Here is a 23,543-nt window from a genome sequence, read left to right as displayed (position 1 = left end):
GACATAGGCAAGTTTCTTCTAAAATTTATACAGAAGAAAGGACCAGGAATAGATGAAGCAATTTTGAAATGAAGAACACAGTGGAAGGATTTAAGATTTCCTGATTCATTTTACTGTAGTAATAAGACAGTGTGGCATCAGAGGAGAAGAGACACATAGATCAGTGGAACAGAAGAGACAGCCAGGAAGTCCCACACATTAATGTCCAGTTGATTTTTGACACAGATGCAAAAGTAGTTCAGTGAGAAAGAATAGCCTTTTCAACAAATGTTGCCAGAGCAGTGGACATTTAGAGGCAAAAAAGGAAACTTGATCTAAACTTCACACCTTATAGAAAAATTAACTCAAAATGGATCATGGACTTAAATGTAAAACATAAAATGATAAGACTTTAAGAAAAGTAGGAGGAAATACTTGAGAACTATAGCTAGGAAAAAAGTTCTTAGACTCGACATCAAAAGCATTATCCATAAAAGGAAAGTTGATAAACTGGACCTCATCAAAATTTAAAACTTCTGATCTGTGAAAAATCTTAAGTGAAGGAAGATAAGCTACAGACTTGGAGAAAATACTTGCAAAGCAGGTGAAAGGATTTACATCACAATATATAAAGCATTCTTGAAACTCAACAAGAAAGAAACAATCAAGTTAGAAAATGGATCAAGGAAATGAACATATATTACACTAAAGACAATATGCAGATGGCAAATAAGCATATCAACATCCTTAGCCACTAGGGAAATGCAAATTAAAACCACCATAAGATAATACTACATCCTATCGGACAGCAAAACCAAAAAATTAGTGATAATATCAAATGCTGGTGAGGATGCAGAGAAACTGGATCACCTATACTGCTGATGGGAATATAAAACCGCACTACCACTCTGCAAAACTACTTGACAGCTTATCAACCTGAACATGCCCTTATAATATCATCCAACAAGTCTGCTTTTAGGCATTTATCTCAGAGAAATGGAAAGCTATGTACATGAATGTTAATAAGAGCATTATTCATAATAGCCAAAAACTAGGAATGGCATAAATATCTTTCAAGAAGTGAATGACTAAACAGACTGCTCCATCCATTACCTTGGAATACTACTCAGGAACAACACACAGAAATATGTTCAAAAAATAACAGGTTACTGATGCACAAAACTTACATAGGTCTTAAGGGAATTATGTTGTGTGAAAAAGTCAATCTCCAACGCTGTAGAGTATAATTTTATGTATATAATATTCTTGAAATGACAAAAGTGTAAAAACAGAGTGTAAGATTAGTAGTTGCCAAGAGTTAGGGTTGGAATGCAGAGCCGCAGGGTGACTGTGGCTACTGAAAGTAGCACCAGAGATCCTCGCAGTGAGGGAACAGCTCTGTATCTTGACTCTGGTGGTGGTTGTGAATAGACATGATAAACCTGCACAGAACTATATATCCATGTACATTTACACACACAGATGAGTGATGTAAAACTGGTAAATCTGAATAAGGTTGGTGGATTGTACTGACATCAATTTTCTGGCTGTGATATTGAAATAAGTTTATGTAAGATGTTGCCACTAGGGGGAAACTACAGGAAAGGTATATGGAACCTCTCTGTTCTGTTTATTATGACCACACATGAATATATAATCGTTTTAAAATAAAAGGTTAAGAAAATTAATAGTGACTTCTTTCTTCCACTTACCATCTTCCTGAAGTTAACAACTTAACCTGTTTTTGTACCATTCCACGTGTTCCTATGCTTATATGTACTTTTGATTCTAACTTTGCAAAATGTCATGGTATTAGAAGTACTCTCCTACAACTTATTTTTTTCATGTAACAACAATATGTCAGAGACATTTTTCCAGTTAATACATGTAGATCTTCAGTTTTTACAATATTCTGAATGTGTTATTTTTAAATGGGTAACCCTACCGAGAATATAAGAAATTAGGATTTTAGAACTTACCCCACCGTCTGCTGGGAGAAAAGCAGAGGGTACTTCTCAATCGCCATGGAGCCAGCAGTGGGAGGTGCTGCTTTGTTAAGAATGAGCTTGGCCAAAATGGCCAGAGCTTCATCTCTGACTGCAGCATCATTCATCAGGAAGCAATTCTCAATATACAAGAGAAAGCTGGGTAGGAAAAGCTAAAAATAAAAAAGGAAGTCACACTTATTAACAGATGTAAATTTCAGAACATCTAATGAAGAGAATATCCTAACACTTCCACAAAGAAAAAGAGATCATAAACAAAGATACCAGACCTCTCCACAGGAGCAAAGGAGGCAAGAAGACAATGGAGCAAGGCCTGAAAAACTGAGGAAGAACCTAAAATGCTATACCTGGGGTACTGGCAGTGTAGAGTGAGGAGACAAGACACTTTCAGACATACTAAAGCTCAAAATCTTACTACCGTTCACCTTTTCTCAGGAACCTCTGGAGAATGTGTTTCATCAAAATAAGAAAGTGAACTACAATGTAAGAATGCAAGCTATAGCAAGAGAAAGACATGGGACCCAGGAAATAGGCAAGTCCCAGTATGGCATCTGTGCAGTGGGCAGAGAAAGCAACCCGTTCAGAGTTAAATGGCTCTGGGAAGACTGTCTCCAGAAGAGAAAAGATCTGTTAAATGATCTGCTAGTTTGCTGTGTGAAAGGCATTCTACGAGGCTGCTGGAAGGCTCGCTGACGAACAATTTTAAAGAAGCAATTTCCAGTTTTTAAAAAATGAGGCAACTGGAAAAAATGAAAGGGTATACAAAAACGGAAATGTAAATATAAAATACTCCTTGCTTATAAGAAGGACTGAATATGACCTCAACCAAAATTTGTGATGTTAACTCTCTACTGAGAAGAGTAGTATAAAAGAAAAAGAATCCACCTACTCAGGAGGAAGCCTACAGATGAGGACTGAAATTAATGTCAAGGAAAAGCAGTATATTCAGATGATTTAAAAATATAAAGTAAATATTAGAAAAAAAATAGCTAAAAAAAATCATTTGTGCTTGTTACTGGTGAGGAAGATGGGGGTGGGAATTAATAACTGTTTTTTAGCCCTGTGTGACCTTTCAAACTACATGCATAGGATACTCTGATAAAAATAAATTATTAAAAAAAAAAAGACCAAAAGGAACAGAGAAGCAAAAGATGCAGCTGCCAAGAAAATGAGAGGGCTATAAAGGGTCCTCACTGGGCAGGAAAGAACAGAGCTGGGACATGTCTAAAGAAGTGGTGTTTTTTGTTTTTTTTTTGGAGACAACCAAAAATATATATTATTAAAGACTAAAGGGGAAAACGAGAGAAGAGATAGATTTCTATGCAGTACATAGTAGGATCATCAGTTTTAAGGAGTGGCAAATGTTCGATGGGGGTGAGGGGAAAAGATAAACTCAGGATTTGACGACACATTGTTTTATAACTTCCTAAGTGAAAAGTGTAAGTGTTTGTCGCTCAGTTGTGTCCAACTCTTTGTGACCCCAAGGACTATAGCAAGCCAGGCTCTTCTGTCCGTGGGATTCTCCAGGCTACTGGAGTGGGTAGCCATTCCCTTCTCCAGGGGATCTTCCCAACCCAGGGACTGAACACAGGCCTTCCACATAGCAGGTAGATTCTTTACCTTCTAGGCCACCACTACAGGCTATAACTTCCTAAAAGATTACTAAAACCAAATTGGTTACCTATTATAACTGAAAATGCTTAGCATGTGGAATAAAGTTTCACATGTGACCTAGAACTGGAATATAATTGCTTCAAAAAAAAAAGAATTAAAACCATCAAATCCTTTTCCTTTCAAAACACAAAAATCACAGGATTTTTTAAATTGATTATTTTCATCATGACAGAGTCAAATCCAAGACTTAATAATCTCACTCACCTGCTCAAACTGCTTCATACCAAACATGACTTCTGAAAAATCCAAAATTAAGCGTCTTTCAAAGTTGCTTTCAAAAATCTGTGGCAAAGAATACTAATGTAAGTACAAAGAGAGTACTCTCCCATTCCTGAAAATAAAAACATCCCAAATCTTCAAGGCCCTCTAGCTTGCAAGGAGGAAGTAGTGGGATGCTCAATACAAGTTAAAGTAGTCATGGGAAGCAAGAAGAACTGGACTGCTGAATCTGCCACTGCCAGGTGTGAGCCCAGGCACTGGGCCCCCCTCCACAGAAAAGGAACTACTGAAGTGAAGGAATGGTGGGCACACTCCCACCAGCATTCTAAGTGCTCAGCCTTCTCCAAAGGGACTTAGATTCGAAGGGCACTGTACTTCCAGTGATTAACACAGGAGCTCTGCCTAAGACTTGCTCATTCTTTCCCAGCTACACAGAAACATAAAAGGGCAAGCAACACTTTATACCTTCTTTGTAACTTTACACTGCTGCCCTACAAAGAACCTAACTGATTTTTACTTTCAGTCCCACCTCCCTCCAATTCATCTTCTTAACTCACTAAGATGCCAATCTCATTCATTTCCCCGTTTATCGTTTTCTCAGGACCCTCCACTACTTGCAGAGGGAAAAAATCCAACCTAATTTTTCAAAGCCAAGCAGAGCCTTACTGATATATATCACACTTCCTGTGCCCACAGCCCATACATTTTTGAACACATCTTTGTTCTTCTCTCTCCTAGAGTTTTTAATTCCTTCTCTGACTGGCAGACTGATATTTAACCTTTAAGGACTATCCAAAATATAAGTCTGTTGAAAAGCGTTTACTGTTCCACAATCCCAGACAGAATTAACCTTTAAGTTCCAGTTCAGTTCCGTTCAATTGCTCAATCGTGTCCAACTCTTTGCGACCCCATGAACTGCAGCATGCCGGCCTCCCTGTCCATCACCAACACCCAGAGTTCAATGTGACACAAATGCTGACAGACTGATTCAACAGATTTTAACTATATACTACCAAGACGCTCAGAGGTTAAAGCGTCTGCCTGCAATGCAGGAGACCTGGGTTCGAACCCTGGGTTGGGAAGATCCCCTGGAGAAGGAAATGGCAACCCACTCCAGTATTCTTGCCTGGAGAATCCCATGGACAGAGGAGCCTGGTGGGCTACAGTTCACGGGGTCGCAAAGAGTCAGACATGACTGAGCGACTTCACTTTCATCAAGACACCACCTCCCTAACAAAAAAATCACAGGCAAAAAAACCACAAAAAACTGTCCATCCTACCATATCTAGTTCATAGCCTACACTTGGTTAAGTAATTATTTGTTCAGGTGAATATTTGCTGAGCAGATTTAGCTTTTATCACATTTGTTTTATTTCCAATACAGCATGTGATTCACATCCCCTTAACAAGATTATAAATTCCCTGAAGGCAGAGCCTTTGCCAGGCTTCACTGGTATTCCCCTAAAGGCTTACTCAGTGCTAAACATAATATTAACTACTCGATTAATATTTGCTGAAGTAAATTACTTTTTCTATGGTTTCTCTGATGAGGGTCTCTGGCAAGGAAACATTTTCGCCTAGGATCAAAGCAGAAACTACATCCAAGAGTGTCTCCCGGCAAGATGTAGAGAGATGGGCTGTTTGTAATGTTTGAGACAAGACCTGTAAAACAAAAGGGAAAACAATGAACACTTAGCAGTCAGCTTCTAACAAACATGTTCTAAGCAAACTAAGTTGGGAACTTACTTTACAAACATCAACAGGTTTGGTTATCTTTGATCCATTTCCATGTTTTACAAGTATCAGGTATGTTTCTAACAACCTTTTAATCTGTTCAGAACTTTCACCACAGTTAGTTTCGGTTACTTTTGTATGTAGGTCCAGGAGTGATTCCTGCAAACGAAGAATTTAAGAGAAAAACTATCAACTATCAAACTCATCTGTTAATGAAAATATTATGTGAAGCCACTCAAATTTTCACAATCTTTTGCTTTGAAAGAAAAAGACACCTTTACTGGGAGTCACTAATGATAACCATGAATGTTACTCCCATCCAAGTACTAACCAGGGCTGACCCTGCTTAGCTTCTGAGATCAGATGAGATTGGGTGAGTTCAGGGTGGTGTGGCCACAGACATAACCAACAACGTTTCTGAGTGCACTGTTTCAAGTTCTTAACAAGTATTTCCTCACCATCCTCACAGGTAGAGAATACTATTACTCTTAGTTACCAGATGAAAAGAATGAGGACTAGACACTTAAATGACTTTCCCAAGGCACAGGAGCAGTAAGTGGCAAAGAGGCCATCTGGCTCCGAAGCCTGTGCTCTTAACCACTACACTCCACTGCATGCCTCTCAAGATACTGAAAGCAAGTAAAAATATCAGTACAAGGGGGAGAGGGAAGGAAAATCCTAGGAAGTGTGTAAAATTATGGTAACAACAATTATAGGATATAATCTCCAGCAGCAATCCACTGAGCTAAGAACAACAGCAATCAACTCCTGGACTCCTAGTTACACACAAATACTTAAAAACCACAACTCACTTGCAAACATTCAAAGAATATTCCAAAATGTTCCTTGTAGATATAGAGTGCAGTGGATTTGACCATGTTTTTGAGTGTTTCTCCAACTAAAATCCATGGAAGTTGAGCTTCTGTTTCTGTAACTGGTCCGAGCTTTTGCAAAATTAGCTTTATTGCCTGTGGAAATCCAAGAGTCATGAAAATGAATGTGTACACTCTTAGTCTCAAGTACTACACTGTTATTTCCACTCTTGATTATTCTCCATTCTGATCAAGCTATCTTAAAATCTGATTCAGGATAATCAAGGATATGACAGTTTTGGTGGTTAACTATGTGTCCCAAAACAATTTCAAAACTAGGATTACGAATTTTATCATACAACTGCCCACCCACCATCACCCTCACTCACTGATCAATTTGTCTTACCTTCCAGCATGCAGGATGAAAAAGAGAGCAGTGATTTTTTACATGAGAAATACCTAATAACCCAGGGCCTATACTAGGTAAGCACTGCTTTTAAAGCCCTAATGCTCCCCAAATGTTTTCTATTTATTCTACGTAATCCTCTCTCTGAATCACCTGTGTATATCTCATCCATTTCCTTTTTAATCCTTTTCACAAAGACTCAGGGAACTCCTCTAGCTTATTTACCTTCTCTGTGCAAGAGTGAAACATATTTCTAACTCCTTTGCACATTTCAAAGAGCAACTGTCCAACGCCTTCTACTTTTTCTGGATGTTCATCAAGATCAAGAAACATTAAATTGAAAAGTGCATTTTTATCAGAAACCTAAAACACAAAATGCAAATGGAAAACTGCATTTACAACATAAACATATCCAAAAGAAAAATTACTATTTGCTATTCTACAGATTTATATTTAAATGTAATAAGGAAAAAAATTCTGAAAAAGAGACACTTGCAATGATTTCAAACTACTGCGAGAGTACAGTAACATTTTTAATGTTACACAGAAGTGATTAATTCATTGGTATAATATGACGGTATGTACCAAGAAAAACTATATAAGGCAACATTCTATCATTTATGAGTATGAAAGAAATTTAATAGCAATGATTTTATTATAAAAACTCTTATAAAAACAAAAACAAATGACACTATACAACCAGTTGCTTACAGGAAACTATTATAAAAATCCCTGTTAATCTCACTGCTCATGTACAGACTGACGTGAATTAGAGAATGTATATACACCATATAATAATAAAAGAAACAACCAAATTATTTCACATTAGTAAGCAAAAACAACAATGATGAGATAACCTCAAAACAGTAACTGGTTTCCATTTTTATATATATGTCAGTCCATAATAACCATATTATAAAAGATATTGCCTTCTGTTCATCAGATTCTTGAGGATTAATGAGCAATAAACATATAATTATCAAACTAACCTTTCTCATCAAAAAAGTAAAGCTTTCAGCAGCAAAATTTCTTATATGTAGCTTTTTATGAGCCAGAAGTGTACTATACATGCTATAAATGAGAAAATAAGATGTTTAAGTAATCATTTTAATAAAGATGCATTAATAGTACATGTCAATTATGTTCTTAACACTATGCAAGGAATGCAAGGAAGGTATAATAACATAAGCAGTTTAAAATCTCATTTGATTACATGACACTCACATGTCAAATGGAAGACTGACGGTAACAGACATTAAAAGTTCTAGGATTGGCTCTTGTCAGTATCAGTAAAACCTGCCTGGACTTCCCTGGTGGAGTAGTGGATAAAGAATCTGCCTGCCAAAGTAGGGGACATGAGCTCGATTTCTGATCCGCGAAGATTCCACGTTCTGTGGAGCAACTGAGCCCTGTGCCGCCACTCCTGAAGCCCACGCACCTACAGCCTGGGCTCCACACACTGAAACTAGACAGCAGCGCCTGTTTGCCACAACTGGAGAAAGCTTGTGTGCAACAACAAAGAGCCAGCGTAGCCAAAAAATAAAAACATAAAAACCTCCCTTGACCAAAAGATAAAAACTTAACACAACTTAAACACTAAAAACTATCACTGTAGAAGAGGATCACTCTTCTGAGGGGCTTCGAGCACACAGTTGTTTCCACAGAGGAAATCTTATGTTCGACAAGCGCATATTGCTTTTGCTCTCAAAGTGATACAGATGGGGAGCAGGACTGACTGCAGAAGGGCATGAGAAATCTTTTGGAGATGAGGGAAACATTCTTAAACTGGATTGTGGTGATCGTTGCATAACTTTATAAATTTACTAAATAGCACTGAATTATATACAAAATAAAATTTTTAAGCTAAAAAAAAAAAAGAGGAAAAAAAGAAAAATGTGTATGAGAGAAAAGGGTTACCTGTATATATGGGACATGTCTTTCACCATCAGTCTCCAAAGGTACTTGTACAGGTATGACAGAGAGGTGAAAGCCCATTCTAACAACTCCGTGTCCTGAGTCTCCAGGATTGAGGTGATGGTCAGAAAAAAATCCTGAAAATGGGGATAGAAGTCTGTCTGCAGATCTCGTGCCAACTGTACAACCAAACTGGATGAAAAAAATAAAGAAGGTAACTGATTCTGAGACATGAAGATTAAAAACCGAACACTACGAATCTAGTTCACAAATGATAACCAATCGCCTATGATGAAAAGGTTAATTGAACCTTCTAAACTAAGTTTCAAAAGAAGTATAAAATTTTTCATGTTTTAAGAGTTGAGCAAAGAAATCAGGCTAGAGCAAGAAGATACACTATCACAAGTTACGGTTAATCGTTTCAAAGCTGTCAAAAATCAGGTTCTTATAAAAGTAGAGAAAGCAAAAGAGTATATATCCTCAAGATTCTGCTTTACAGTAATGTACCAATATTTTAATCTAACAACAACCACAAAGGTAAATTCTTGCTTCTACATTACAAACACTAGATCTAAAGCACATGTAGCTATAAAGCAACCTTTCTTAAAATTCAGATAAATGTTGTCACCTTTCTCTCAACATGCTACTTACTCCAAAAGGGGCTGATAGGCGTAACTGTTCTTGATTTGCAGGTGAGTCTTCAAACTCTGAACTATCTCATTTTGATGGTACACCAGCTGATTGAATGACTGGCATTTGTCAATAACCTCTTTGTAAAATTTCCCTGGGTAGAGGAAAAAAAAAGTTCTACTTTTCCATCACACCACTCTTTAGCTGTTTTGACCATATTCAGTGCAAATGACAGGTGAATAAAATAGAAACAAAACAGAAAATACCAAAGTGTTCCGTCAGGTTCAATTCTCTCCACTTCAGCAGACCCTCAAAAAAGTAGGTTTCAACTTCCTGCCAAGATTAAAGCAGTCCATCAATCAGACAACTCAAAGAAAAACTATAATCAAGGTAAATAAGAATAAAGATACATTAATATTTTAAGACAATGATGATAGACAAGAGTTGAAAAAAATCCTTAGTTTTTTTTTTTTTTAGAAAAGGGCATTAACTAACACACCTTAAAAAGCAATCAGGGATACAATACTGGTAGCAAATTTAAACATATGCAATAGTCACATTTTTTTAAAAATTTATTTTTTTTCACAATTTTAAGCCAGGAAAAATGTTGACTCTTACAGTTCTTTCATTCTGCTTTTGGAAAAATGAACTGCTACACTATTACAGAGAAGTAATCTGGCATTTCTATTAAAATTAAAAACAGGTATGTCCTTTAACCCAGTGATTCCATTTTTGGAGATTTTCTTATAAAATTTGTGATTTTATAAGTATAAAGATGTTCATTCAGCTTTATTGTCGGGGGGGGCATACCTCATGGTCTACACATAATAAGATATACCATGTGTCAAAAATTATATCTATTACTGAATTAGAAGGATGTTGACAGTATTCTTTCAAAGTGAGAAAAGCAGGTTTTATAGTGAGGAATATGGTAGGAACCAATTTTTCTTAAGAGGAAAAAAAGAAAACCTCTTTAAGTGTTTGCACGTATTTATATGAAACTAAAGTTCTTACTTAGATGACTACCAAATCATCAAAAATGGTTGCCCTGACTCCAGTTGTGCTCTTTCCTCCACATTAAAGCCAAAGAGATCTAAAACTTACACTTGGATCATGTCACACACTCCCCTGCCTTATAATCCTAGAATGATTTCCCATAGTTTCAGGATAAATTCAAACTTAGCTGGATATGAAGGTTTTCATGGTCCTTAATTATCCCTTCAGCATTATCTTCCACCAGCTACCCCTTTCACCCATTCAGTTACCATCAACACAAACATCCCACATCCAATTATAAGCATACCAAAATGCTCTGCAGGTTCTTGAATGTGACACGCTCTCCTTAGCCTCTATTCCTTTATAAAGGTTTCTTCCTCAGCCTGAATCAGCCTTTCCTGCTTTCTTTGCCATGCTAAAACCCGCAGAAACAAGACTCAATTCATGTAACACTTGTCTACTTAATCTTTTTTGACACCTCACTTTACACCCCTAAAGAATCTTGGTTAGGCTCCCTTCACTGTGAGCTCCCAAAGGATTATGTGCCTACCTAGATAACATCACTTAGCTGAATTCACATATTACAGACAAGACATTCAAAGTGACAGTGAGCAGAGCCTGACTAGAGTCAAGTGAAAAGCTGTAAAAACTGAGGTTGAATCCCAAGTTGATGCATGTTATAAAAATTATGGCAGAGAAATGATGCAGGGATTTTTGAATAGAGTTATGGCTGAATTATAGCATGGTCAGAAATGGAAAAAGTTATATGGTCAAGCCCCCCTTTTTTTAAATAAAGGAGGAAACTAAGCCCCAGTAAAGTAACTTGCTCAGAATCTCTTTAAAACTGTACTTTCAGGAATACAGATCTGCAGCAGGGCTCAGAATGCACAAGGGAAGGAAGAGACTGGAGTCAGAGGCCACCTGAGAATCCAGTCAATTTTCTAACATCATCCATCAGAACTTTTGCAATGATGAAAATGTTCCATATCTGCATTTGGCCAACATGGTAGCAACTGGCCACATATAGCTACTAGAATTTTTTATTTAATTCTATCTACTAATCTGTCAAGTGTGGCTACTGTTTGAGACAGCAGAGGTCTAATGCATTTCAGGTTCATAAAAGAATGGCTTGAGAAATAATTCACATCTCAGACTGAAAAACCAACTATGAGTACTTGAAGATCAGCTAATTTAACATTCTCTTACCTCGTCATAGCTTGCAGTTCTATCAATCCGGTGAATAATGTCGATATTCACATTCCCCAGTCGCTCAGCAAATGTAAGAAACTGAAGGAGAGGAGTATATTTAAAACACATTATCATTTTATACGTTTCACATCTTGAATATCTGTTTTAGTGCTATATAATCATGTTGACAATTTCCTTGTGAAAGTATAAAGTTTAAAGCTTCCATATGCCACCTCATGTTCTATCATTAGAAAGGATGATAAGCTTTACTTTCAATTTCAGACTTGTATTTTCAATCAATCATAAAATGTATAACTGAGTGTTACAACTAGAAGTAGACATCACTGATGAATCACAAAAGACAACTTTAAACAAACGCACTGCACTACTATAGGAAGAAAATGAAATATTTCTATATCTGCAAAATGTTTAAAATCAAATTCCCATGCTAAACTGTGTTAAAAGACAACAATGTGGCCTCGCTAGACCTACTGCTAGGTTTCATTCATACCCTACTGCAAGCACAGAATCTGGCGAAGTCGTTTCACCAACTGTATTTTTAAATATACACAGACCTACGGTTGTGGAGTAACAAAGAAACCCTCTAGAAACAAACAGAAAGGGCTGTTATCAGCCAGAAGCTGTAAGTCACTTACCTCCTCTACCGACCCGCCTCCCCAATTCGATTTTCAACGACAAAAGAGCAAAAAAAAAAAAAAAAAAAAAAAAAATTCCTAACCGGTTAGTCTGTGATACTGAATTGGTTGTCTGGAGTTCCGGCTTCCTTCCCCATCCCATTATTTATTACGCTAGGAGAGAGGAAAACTCGTTTGCCAGAGCCTCCGGACAAGAGACTCCCGCTCGGGCCGGAGCACGGTACTCCTAGAATCCCGCTCAGAATCAGGCCCACCGGCAAGTTCCCTCGCTCACCCGGTACGTGTTCTCGGTCTTGTGGGAAACCGGCTTTGGCTTCATGGCTGCAGAGGGGCAGCGGCCCGCGAAGATCTCGGGAAGGGTCGAAGGGATGCTACAGGCTGTAGAGAAAGAAAACTGGTTCACACACTTGCACTCCCACGTAATTAGACTAGCTCACGTGCGGCTGGAGTTACTGGGAGCCGCCATGTTGGAAACGGGGAGGAGCCTAGGTGGATCACGTGAACGGAAGTAGCGGACGGAGCAGGAGCGCCAGTCCCCAGAGCCTTCTGGGAAGGGCGGAGCGTCTAAGTGAATAGGTGGGTGTGGAAGTTTATCAGCTGTCTTGAGCGAAGGTTTATAAGAGAAATGTGCGTTTTTATCGTAAAAGAAAACACGGCCGTCGTCATTAACAGCTGACCATCACTAACCCTCACTATGTGCCCTACACCAAGCAAAGTTCTTCACCTTCATGGTTTCACAGTAAAGCGCATTGTGACCGTTCAGTTCAGTTCAGTCGCTCAGTCGCGTCCGACTCCTCGCGACCCCGTGATGATTCGAAATGAGGTACATATTTTTAAGTCTCTTCGGCCTACGAAGAAAGCAAGGATTAGCAACCGATAAGTGGCAGTCTGGCAGAGGTCACTCAGCTTCAAAGTCTGATACTCTTAACCTGCCTGCCAACGCAGGAGATGTAAGAGACGCGGGTTCAATCCCTGGGTTGGCAAGATCGCCTGGAGAAGGGTATGGCAACCTACTCCAGTATTCTTGCCTGAAGAATGCGATGGACAGAGAAGTCTGCTGCTACTGCTAAGTCGCTTCAGTCGTGTCCGACTCTGTGCGACCCCAGAGACAGCAGCCCACCAGGCTCCCCCTGTCCCTGGGATTTTCCAGGCAAGAACACTGGAGTGGGTTGCCATTTCCTTCTCCAATGCATGAAAGTGAAAAGTGAAAGTGAAGTCGCTGAGTCATGTCTGACTCCTCGCGATCCCCTGGACCGCAGCCCACCGGGCTCCTCCGTCCATGGAAGTTTCCAGGCAAGAGTATTGGAGTGGGGTGCCACTGCCTTCTCCCACAGAGAAGTCTGGAGGGCTACTAGTCTGTAGGGTCGCAAAGAGTTGGACAGAACTGAAGCGACTTAGCACACACACATCGCACAGTAACTCATGGTTTCATGCACAACCAATTAGCTTTTTGTTATTTTCTTACCAGTTTTATGTCCTGTTGTTAAACATAATTATATGAACGTGTGTGTGTGTGTGTGTGTGTGTGTGTGTGAGAGAGAGAGAGAGAGAGAGAGAGAGAGAGAGAGGTTTTTTCACTTCATTCAATATTTCTGGAGAGTCTGCTATGGCCGGTGCTCTGTTCTATTTGAACTGCAGTGTTGGAGAAGACTCTTGAGAGTCCCTTGGATTGCAAGGAGCTCAAAACAGTCAATCCTAAAGGAAATCAACCCTGAATATTCATTGGAGCTGAAGCTTAGATACTCTGGCCACCTGATGCAAAGAACTGACTCAGAAAAGACCCTGATTCTGGGAAAGATTGAAGGCAGGAGGAGAAGGGAACAGCAGAGGATGAGATGGTTGGATAGCATGCCTACTGGGTGGACATACCTTTGAGCAAGCTCAGGAAGTTGGTAGTGGACAGGGGAGTTGGTAATGGACAGGGGAGCCTGGTGTGCTGGAATCCATGGGGTAGCAAAGAGTCAGACACGACTGAGCTGAACTGAATAATATTACTATTAATAATAATTTTGTTTGGAAATGTTTATTCTGGTGTGCTTACATCGTAAATACCCAAGGAGAGATATTCAGTAGACAAACTGAATATATTCCTGCTTAGTCATGTATGGATGTGAGAGTTGGACTGTGAAGAAAGCTAAGTGCCGAAGCATTGATGCTTTTGAACTGTGGTGTTGGAGAAGACTCTTGAGAGTCCCTTGGACTGCAAGGAGATCCAACCAGTCCTTTCAAAATGAGATCAGTCCTGGGTGTTCTTTGGAAGGAATGATGCTAAAGCTGAAACTCCAGTACTTTGGCCACCTCATGCAAAGAATTGACTCGTTGGAAAAGACTTGATGCTGGGAGGGATTGAGGGCAAGAGGAGAAGGGGATGACAGAGAATGAGATGGCTGGATGGCATCACCGACTCCATGGACATGAGTTTGAGTGAACTCTGGGAGTTGGTGATGGACAGGGAGGCCTGGTGTGCTGCAATTCATGGAGTCGCAAAGAGTTGGACACGACTGAGCGACTGAACTGAACTGAATGCTCAGTGTAGAGGTCAGGGCTGGAGGTGTGACTTAAATACACTTAACTGAAAGTGTGAAGTTGTTGAAAACCATGGAACTGAATAAGATGATTTAGGGAGAGAGTGATGTAAAGGAGAAGGAAGAAGAGAAGAGAACCCAAGTTGAGCAATAGAATGCTCCAACATTTCGCAGCAGCCAGAAGCGTGACAGGAAAGAGAGTCATTGACAGAAACAGACTAGTCCTGGCCTAGAAGCAGAGCCAGTCACCCACTGTAGTGAAAACAGGAGAGAGAAGTAGCTGCTGGATCTGACAAGGTTATGGTCACTGGTGACTTTGAGAAGTGCTGTCCAGTGTGGAGGAAAGGAAGGAAAGGAAGTGAGCGAAATATGTATGGTGAAGAAATAAAGTCGATATTGTACTTTTATATTGTTATTGGTATTACATGTTTTCCCATGTTGTCACAGGGTTGTAAAAAATAATTTTTAATGTCTCCATAACATGTATGAGACTTAAAAAAAAAGTTTTTATAGGCGTATACTTGATTTACAATGTTGCATTAGTTTCAGGTGAGTAACAAAGTGAATCAGTCCTATATATACTCACTCTTTTTAAAATTCTTTCCCTCTATAGTCAATTACTCCCCTAGTGGCTCAGAGGTTAAAGCGTCTGCCTCCAATGTGGGAGACCCGGGTTCGATCCCTGAGTGGGGAAGATCCCCTGGAGAAGGAAATGGTAACCCACTCCAATATTCTTGCCTGGAGAATCCCATGGATGGAGAAGCCTGGTAAGCTACAGTCCATGGGGTTGAAAAGAGTCGGACACAACTGAGCGACTTCACCTGCACCTTCACCTTGATAGTCAATTACAGAGTATTGAGTAGAGTTTCCTGTGCTATTGAGTTTTACTTTTTAATAATAAAATATAGAAGCACCCAGTGTTTGGCTGGCTTCCAGTAGGCTAATTGACTTTTTTTTCTGTAGGTGGTTGTTCACTTTGCTGGATCACAGATTCTTTAAGGAAGTCTAAGAAAGTTGTAGATTTTCTCTTCAGAAAAATGCTAATAAGCTCATTCACACTAAAATGCATAGATGATTTCAAAGAGAAGTCTGCAGTTACCTGAGGGTAAAAGCCCATACTTTAAGCAATGTTCCCAACCTATTCTTAAAATTATCCCCAGATAATTGTGTCCTTTTCCTTCTCTTATTTAGTTTTTAAAATGAAGTTAATGGGACAATAAGGAGTAGAGAGAAACATGAAAATCAAAAAGCTGACACTTGCAAGTTGTATATTGCATTATTACTCCTTATATCATCCTTACATATTAGCAGCTCTGGTTGAACTGTTTATTAATACACCATAGTGTTTAAGAGCATAGATGCTAGAACCAGTTTACCTGGATTTCGTTGAATCCTAGCTCTGCCATTTATTCCTGGTGTGGTTTGGGGGAAAGTTACCCTCTCTGAGCATCAATTCCTTCTATGTAAAATGGAGCTAACAAAAAGTACATACTTCATAGGGAGTGTTGTACAGAGTTAAGAAGCTAATGGATGAAAAGTACCATAACTGCACAACCTTTCACAAGTTACCTAACCTACCTGAGACCCAACTTCCTGACCTATTAAAAAGAAGTGACATTAATAATGATACCATTTTTAAAAGGAATTGTATTGGCACAGAGGATGGAATAAATGTTTACTGAATGGATAAATGGTCTACTATCTTCTACTTGACAAGTTCCTTAAGGACAGAAACCATGTACTTTTTCAACTTTGTATCACTAGTGCATCCCCTGAACTTGAGGTTAATGAGTGTTTGTTGAATTAACAAAGTGTGCATTTTGTTTAACCCTGACAAACTGAAGAGTAATGTAACTTCCTACATTGAACATGGTTTGTGTCACAGGATTTTTAATATTTCTTCCAAAACTGTTTCTTAGGTTCTATGGAATATCCAAAGCAGTCCTGAAAAGCACCACTGTTTACTTGGGAATCTGCTTTCCCCCAGCTATTGCCCTCTATGTCAGTCTTCAATACCCAATGCCATCCTCTGTTCCCTTTTACGACAATGGTTCTGCCTGCCCCATCCCTTCCAGACAGTTCATTTAGACAAATTCTTTCATTTCTTCCTTCATAAGCTTGATTGGGAAGTCTTGGCAATTTTGCTCTTTAATCTTTGTTTCCTCAGTGCCCTCTAATTTAAAGCCCAGGGATTACAAAAGCACAAGGAGTTTGCCTAGCTACATGAACCTCAGTTTAACTCATCCACAAATTAAGGGTAATACTAGTGCCCCTCATGGAGTTGTTCTGAAGAGTCAGTAACCTAATACTTTGGTTATCAAATTGTGGTCCCCAACCAGCAACATCAACTCTGTATGGGAACTCGTTAGGTGTGAATTCTGAGGCTTCACCTCAAACCTGTGGAATCAGAAACTGGGGATGAGATATTTTTATTAAGTATTTGCTATTGTCATCATTTTATTCTCCTATCCATATCACCATGGTAGGTTGTATTATCCTCACTTTAAAGATAAGGGATCTGAAGCTCAGAGGACTTCTAAGCAGTGGAAGGATTTGAATTTGGGTCTTACAGTGTTTTTTTTTTTTTTTACTGTCCCATTTTTTTTTAACTTTTTACTTTATATTGGAATATAGTTGAGTAACAATGCTGTGTTACTTTCCGTACAGCAGAGTGATTGAGCTATACCTATACATGTGTCTATTCTTTTTCGAATTCTTTTACCATTTACCTTGTTGTGTGGTACTGAGTAGAGTTCCCTGTACTATACAGTAGGTTCTTGTTTTATATTTTAAATATAGCAGTGCTGCCCCGCGTCTTAAGAGTGTGAACTAGGAGGGACAGACTTAAAGAAATAAATGCATGGATATCATGGTGGACATTTGTAGATTTCTTGACAGTGTGTGTTCTTTCTTCTTCTGGAAACAACATCCTGATTTTCCTTTCAGGACTCACTCTTCCCTCATTCTCAGTATCTGAAGTTCAGATTAGACACCTAGGAGGGCCTGTGTCCTAAGAAGTATTTCTTTGACCAACTAACTGGTTCAGAGGTGAGTATGTGTCCTAAACTGGACCAAGGGCCCTATCTGGAAGTTTCATTAGAGCTGTTGGGAAAGAGGTGCTTCTTTTTCTTGGATTTTGCAAGATGATAGTAGCCTTAAGCTGTTGGTGGCCATTGTGTGACTTCATGGAGAAGTCCACCTGAGAATGAATTCTGTGCAAAGTAAATGAGAGAGAGAGAGAGACAGAGCAGAGACAGAGACAGAGACAGAGACAGGGAGAAGGGGTGAAGGAGGGAAGGAGATTAAGATGAGCCAATGGATCCCTCTATCCAGTTCTTGGTCTTTTCAGTTGCCCTAGTTCATAGATTCCCTCATTGTGTGCTTAAGTCAATTTTAATTGGGTTCTGTCACTTTCACCCAGTTCAGTTCAGTTTAGTTCAGTCGCTCAGTCGTGTCTGACTCTTTGCGACCCCATGAATCGCAGCACGCCAAGCCTCCCTGTCCATCACCACCTCCCGGAGTTCACTCAGACTCATGTCCATCGAGTCCGTGATGTCATCCAGCCATCTCATCCTCTGTCGTCCCCTTCTTCTCCTGCCCCCAATCCCTCCCAGCATCAAAGTCTTTTCCAATGAGTCAGTTCTTTGCATGAGGTGGCCACAGTACTGGAGTTTCAGCTTTAGCATCGTTCCTTCCAAAGAACACCCAGGGCTGATCTCCTTCAGAATGGACTGGTTGGATCTCCTTGCAGTCCAAGGGACTCTCAAGAGTCTTCTCCAACACCACAGTTCAAAAGCATCACACTTAACACATCTGATTTAAACTTTTAATGTTGCTGATAAATAAGACTAGAAACTTAAGCCTTCCTCTCAATGCAAATGTTTATATGGTGAGTCAGAGTCAAAAAAAAAAAAATCAAAGACAAAATCTTGAAAAATAGGAATCAGTGATAGACTGGAAAGAATATCAGACCAGGAGTCATAAAACCTGGTTTCTAATCCTGGGAGGTTCACTCAGCTGTGTGACTTTGTAAAATTAATGCTGCTCTGAAAGAAGTAATGTGTACATATGTGCTTTGAAAGTTCCATTGAGGTCAAATAATTATTAGAGTTTCTCCTTAAACTTCTTACATGTTTACAATGGTACATTTTCAGTTAATTTAGTGGTAGAGATAGAGGAGATGCATCTCAGTTTCTTATGTACCACTCTTTGATCTGGGTGATAGAATACTTTAAAGATACATTTAAAAATACATCTTAAGAGAATGGAAAGGCAAGTCACAAACTTTATTTTTAAAAGTAAAATATTTTTATTTTATAAACATATAGCTGGTAAAATATCTGAAAAATATTTTTAAAACATATATCTGGATAAAAGATGTGTGTCCAAAATGTGCAGAGAACTCTTATAATTCAGAAATGAACTGAGTTTAAAAATGGGTAAAAGATGTGAACAGACACCTCACCAAAGAAGTTATACAGATAGAAAATAAGTGAATGAAAGATGTTCAACATCATAAGTCATTAGACAGTTGCCTAGGTGTTAGATTGACTAAACTGTAAAATAGAGGTCTCCAGCCTCCATACCACAGACCAGTACCAGTCTGTAGCCTGTTAGGAATGGGGCCACACAACAGGAAGTGAGTGGTTGTCTTCCACGAAACCAGTCCCTGGTGCCCAAAAGGTTGGGGACTACTGCTCTAAAATATTGGCAACACTAAATCCTGGGGAGGAGCAACACAAACTCTCATTCATTGATGGTGGGAATACACAATGGTACAGCCACTTTGGAAGACAGTTACCTGTTTTTTGTAAAGCTAAACATAGGCTTATCATATGATCCACCTGTCACTCTCCTAGGTATTTATCTAAATGAATTGGAAATTTATGTCCACACAGAAACCTGCATATGGATGTTTATAACAGCTTTACTCATAATTGCCAAAATTTGGACACGTTCACGATGTCCTTCAATAGGTGAATGTTTGAACAAACTATGGTACATCCTCATTGTTCATTGATGAAATGAATCTGAAAAAGAATGGATATATGTATATATATGACTGAAGCACTTTGCTATACACCTGAAAATAACATTGTGAATCAACTATACCCCAATATAAAATAAAAATTCAATTAAAAAAATGAGCTATCTGGTTTCAAAAAAAATGAAAGAAGCTTAAATACATATTGCTAAGTTTAAAAAACCCATTTGAAAAGCTGCATACTGTGTGACTCCAACTTCATGACATTCTGGAAAAGGCAAAATTATAAAAATAATAAAAAGATTGGTGGTTGCCAGGGGCTGGGAGGAGAGGGTAAATAGGTGAAGCATAGTGGGGTTTAGGGCAGTGAATCTATTCTGTATCATACCATAATGGTGGATACATGACCTTATGCATTTAAGAGTACTCACAGAACAGTAGAACACAAAGAGTGAACCCTCAGTTAAATACACTTTCGTTAGTAACAATATATCAGTCTTGGCTCATCCATTGTAACAAGCATGCCACAGTTAGTTCAGTTCAGTTCAGTCCAGTTGCTCAGTCATGTCTGACTCTTTGCAACCCAATGAATTGCAGCATGCCAGGCCTCCCTGTCCATCACCAACTCCCACTCAAGCTCATGTCCATCAAGTCGGTGATGCCATCCAGCCGTCTCATTCTCTGTTGTCCCCTTCTCCTCCTGCCCCCAATCCCTCCCAGCATCAGAGTCTTTTCCAATGAGTCAATTCTTTGCATGAGGTGGCCAAAGTACTGGAGTTTCAGCTTTAGCATCATTCCTTCCAAAGAACACCCAGGACTGATCTCATTTTGAATGGATTGGTTGGATCTCCTTGCAGTCCAAGGGACTCGCAAGAGTCTTCTCCAACACCACAGTTCAAAAGCATCAGTTCTTTGGCGCTCAGCTTTCTTCACAGTCCAACTCTCACATCCATACATGACTACTGGAAAAACCATAGCCTTGACTAGACAGACCTTTGTTGGCAAAGTAATGTCTCTGCTTTTGAATATGCTATCTAGGTTGGTCATAACTTTCCTTCCAAGGAGTAAGCGTCTTTTAATTTCATGGCTGCAGTCACCATCTGCAGTGATTTTGGAGCCCCCCAAAATAGTCTGACAGTTTCCACTGTTTCCCCGTCTATTTCCCATGAAGTGATGGGACCAGATGCCATGATCTTAGTTTTCTGAATGTTGAGTAATGCAATGCAATTAATACTCAGGGACAGACTTCCCTGGTGGTCCAGTAGCTAAGACTCTGCACTGCCAGTGCAGGAGGCCCAGGTTTGATCCCTGGTCAGGGAACTAGATCCCACATATTGCAACTAAGAGTTTGCATGCTGCCGCTATTTATAAAAAATACCACGTGCCACAATTAAAAAAGAAAAAGAACCTGCATGCTGCAACAAAAACCAAAGATTTTGCATGCCTGAAAATAAGCCAGTGTAGCCAAATAAATAAATAAATAAAAATAAAACAAAAAATGGGGGAAATTGTTCGGGAAGGGAAAGTTGGCATACCGGAGTTCTCTAGCTTTCTGTTCAAGTTTTCTGTAAACTTAAAGCTGCTCCAAAATAAAGACAATTAACTTAAAAAAAGTTGCATCTCCTCCTAACTCCTTCTTGTAAACCCAGAGTTCTTTGGAGAACATCATGACTACTTGAGATGGGATCTGGAAAGACAACATCCTGCTCTTGAATCCTGGGAGCTCCAAGAGGAAGTTGGATCAGAATCTCATTAACACTGGAAACCAAGAAAATCTGGATGTGTGATTCAGAGTGAAAGAGAAGCAAGTGACTCAGAATGCCAGATAGGGAAAAAAGTCTATTTACATACTCGATGAATTTCTATTGAGTGCCGGCTATATGTCAGAAACTGATTTAAAGGCTTAAGAGACAACAGTAAACAGATGAATTCCCTGTCTTTGTGGGGCTCGTGTTCCAGTGCGGGGAAATAAAAAATAAATATGTAAATGATGTTAATCTATAGTAGATCATCAGATGGCAATACATTCTATGGAGATGAATATACCAAGTGGAGAGTATGGCAGAAACTTTTAACTATTCCACAGAATTCATTCCCCTTTTCATTTTTTAGAAAAAGAACCCTTAGCTCAGCTTTTAACTGATAACATGGCCATGGCATTACAGTCTGCATTTCCCCTGCCTTCATTTTGCACCTGGATATATAGTGCTGTGACCAAGTTCAGTTCAGTGGGGTATGAGTGGAAGTGTTTTGTGTAACTTTCAGGTCATTAACTGAAGGATAAAGCCACTTTCCTCATATCCTCTCTTTCTCCTTCCAGCTGGCTAGGAGATGACACTGACTGGATCATCCTTGGAAGCCAACTATGGAAGATGACAGAGCACCCAGATTTAGAGTGCTCAATTACTGACTATTACACAAGAAGGAAGTAAACTAACATAAGCCACTTTGGGTTTAGATCTCATTTCTGGGTCAGGAAGACCTGTCGGGCTACTTACTCCAGTATTCTTGGTCTTCCCTGGTGGCTCAGCTGGTAAAGAATCCACCTGCAATGTAGGAGACCTGGGTTCAATCCCTGGTTGGGAAGATCCCCTGGAGAAGGAAATGGCTACCCACTCCAGTATTCTGGCCTGGAGAATTCCATAGACTGCATAGTCCATGGAGTCGCAAAGAGTCGGAGATGACTGAGCAACTTTCACTTTCACTTTCATTGCCACTTAGCTAATACTTAATTTGGAGAGCACCAGAGCAAAGTGGGGAGGATTTGCAATGTTATATAAGGTAATCGGGGAAACAGAAGCATGAAGGAAATAGAGGGAGGGAACCATGGACATGAAGACAATTCCAGGCAGAAGAACAACAAGTGCAAAGGCCCTGAGGCAGTATTGAGCTTCAGTCTGGTCCAGGAATAGCCAGAGGTCTAGCATGTCAGGAACACAGCAAGTAGGAGAGGAAGTCAGAGGGTTGAGGAGCAAGCAGATCGCATATAGTGAGTTATAGATCATACTAGGAGATTGCTGAAATGGCCTCTTAGAAAGAGTGGCCAAGGTCCAAGGGCAAGGACAATGAAAGAAGGCCCATGGAAGAGGAAATCACCGGATGTCTCATAGGAGCAGTGAAAGAAGACTGCTGTGCATTTCTCGATCAGCTATAAGTTGATTTATGCTTATATTCATGGGGAATTATAGAGACAAAGACATTATGATTTCAATATATACTCTTGGATGTATTCTATTAAACAGATACTGTATTTGTAATCAAATGCTGTCTGGGCAGGTGCGTTTTCCAGAGATTCAGTGGGGATTTAATCTAAGTGATGAGTAATCTTCCACCAAGAATAACCACAACCCAATGCCCAGGAACATCTTTGTCACAAGAGCTATGCAGTCACATTGTTACAGGCATTCCCCATTTTACAGGCTAGGGTAACCCAGAGAAAGCAAATGACTCATTTGAGATGACACAGGAAATTAATGGCAGAATTGGGAACTAGAATCCAGGTTTCCAGACCCCCAATTTAATACGCTTCCCATTACAATTAACTTTACTTCATGCTAACTACAAAAGGTGATGGTGGATATTTCTAGTCACAAAACAATCCTAACGACATTTGCCACTGGATTTGGCAGTATTCTTGCTTGGAAAATCCCATGGATGGAGGAGCCTGCTGGGCTTGGCGGGCTACAGTCCATAGGGTCGCAAAGAGTTGGATACGACTGAACGATTTAACAACACTTTGGCTGAGGAATCCATTATTTTGTCAGCAACAGATTTTCTTCCTCTAATGATTCTTTGTCCAAAGCACTGTGGAATGAAAAAC

At 39.5% G+C, this 23,543-nt stretch overlaps 1 protein-coding gene and 1 long non-coding RNA gene across 2 annotated transcripts in view; one reads left to right on the top strand and one right to left on the bottom strand.

Annotated features, from left to right (window-relative positions):
* UTP20 (UTP20 small subunit processome component) overlaps window positions 1–12,705 on the bottom strand; it is an 87,538-nt gene extending 74,833 nt beyond the window's left edge. The window contains exons 1-12 of the mRNA XM_012174896.4: window positions 12,489–12,705; window positions 11,577–11,657; window positions 9,641–9,707; window positions 9,396–9,528; window positions 8,748–8,936; window positions 7,820–7,901; window positions 7,056–7,193; window positions 6,425–6,580; window positions 5,625–5,771; window positions 5,406–5,540; window positions 3,864–3,941; window positions 1,959–2,137 (exon numbers count right to left, since the gene is read on the bottom strand). Of these exons, the coding sequence (XP_012030286.3) occupies window positions 1,959–2,137; window positions 3,864–3,941; window positions 5,406–5,540; window positions 5,625–5,771; window positions 6,425–6,580; window positions 7,056–7,193; window positions 7,820–7,901; window positions 8,748–8,936; window positions 9,396–9,528; window positions 9,641–9,707; window positions 11,577–11,657; window positions 12,489–12,533 (1,430 nt within the window). The 5' untranslated portion in view covers window positions 12,534–12,705. The remainder of the gene's footprint in view (window positions 1–1,958; window positions 2,138–3,863; window positions 3,942–5,405; window positions 5,541–5,624; window positions 5,772–6,424; window positions 6,581–7,055; window positions 7,194–7,819; window positions 7,902–8,747; window positions 8,937–9,395; window positions 9,529–9,640; window positions 9,708–11,576; window positions 11,658–12,488) is intronic.
* Window positions 12,706–15,344: 2,639 nt separating this feature from the next.
* Window positions 15,345–22,170, top strand: LOC121818959 (uncharacterized). Its single transcript, XR_006059027.2, has 3 exons — window positions 15,345–15,506; window positions 17,686–17,787; window positions 22,044–22,170. It is a non-coding gene; the product is annotated as an uncharacterized LOC121818959 (long non-coding RNA).
* Window positions 22,171–23,543: the final 1,373 nt, after the last annotated feature.

Source organism: Ovis aries, chromosome 3 (genome assembly GCF_016772045.2).
Source record: "Ovis aries strain OAR_USU_Benz2616 breed Rambouillet chromosome 3, ARS-UI_Ramb_v3.0, whole genome shotgun sequence".
Classification (NCBI taxonomy): domain Eukaryota; kingdom Metazoa; phylum Chordata; class Mammalia; order Artiodactyla; family Bovidae; genus Ovis; species Ovis aries.
The sequence above is the reverse complement of the archived record's forward strand: the minus strand, read 5'-3'. Positions and strand labels throughout refer to the sequence as shown.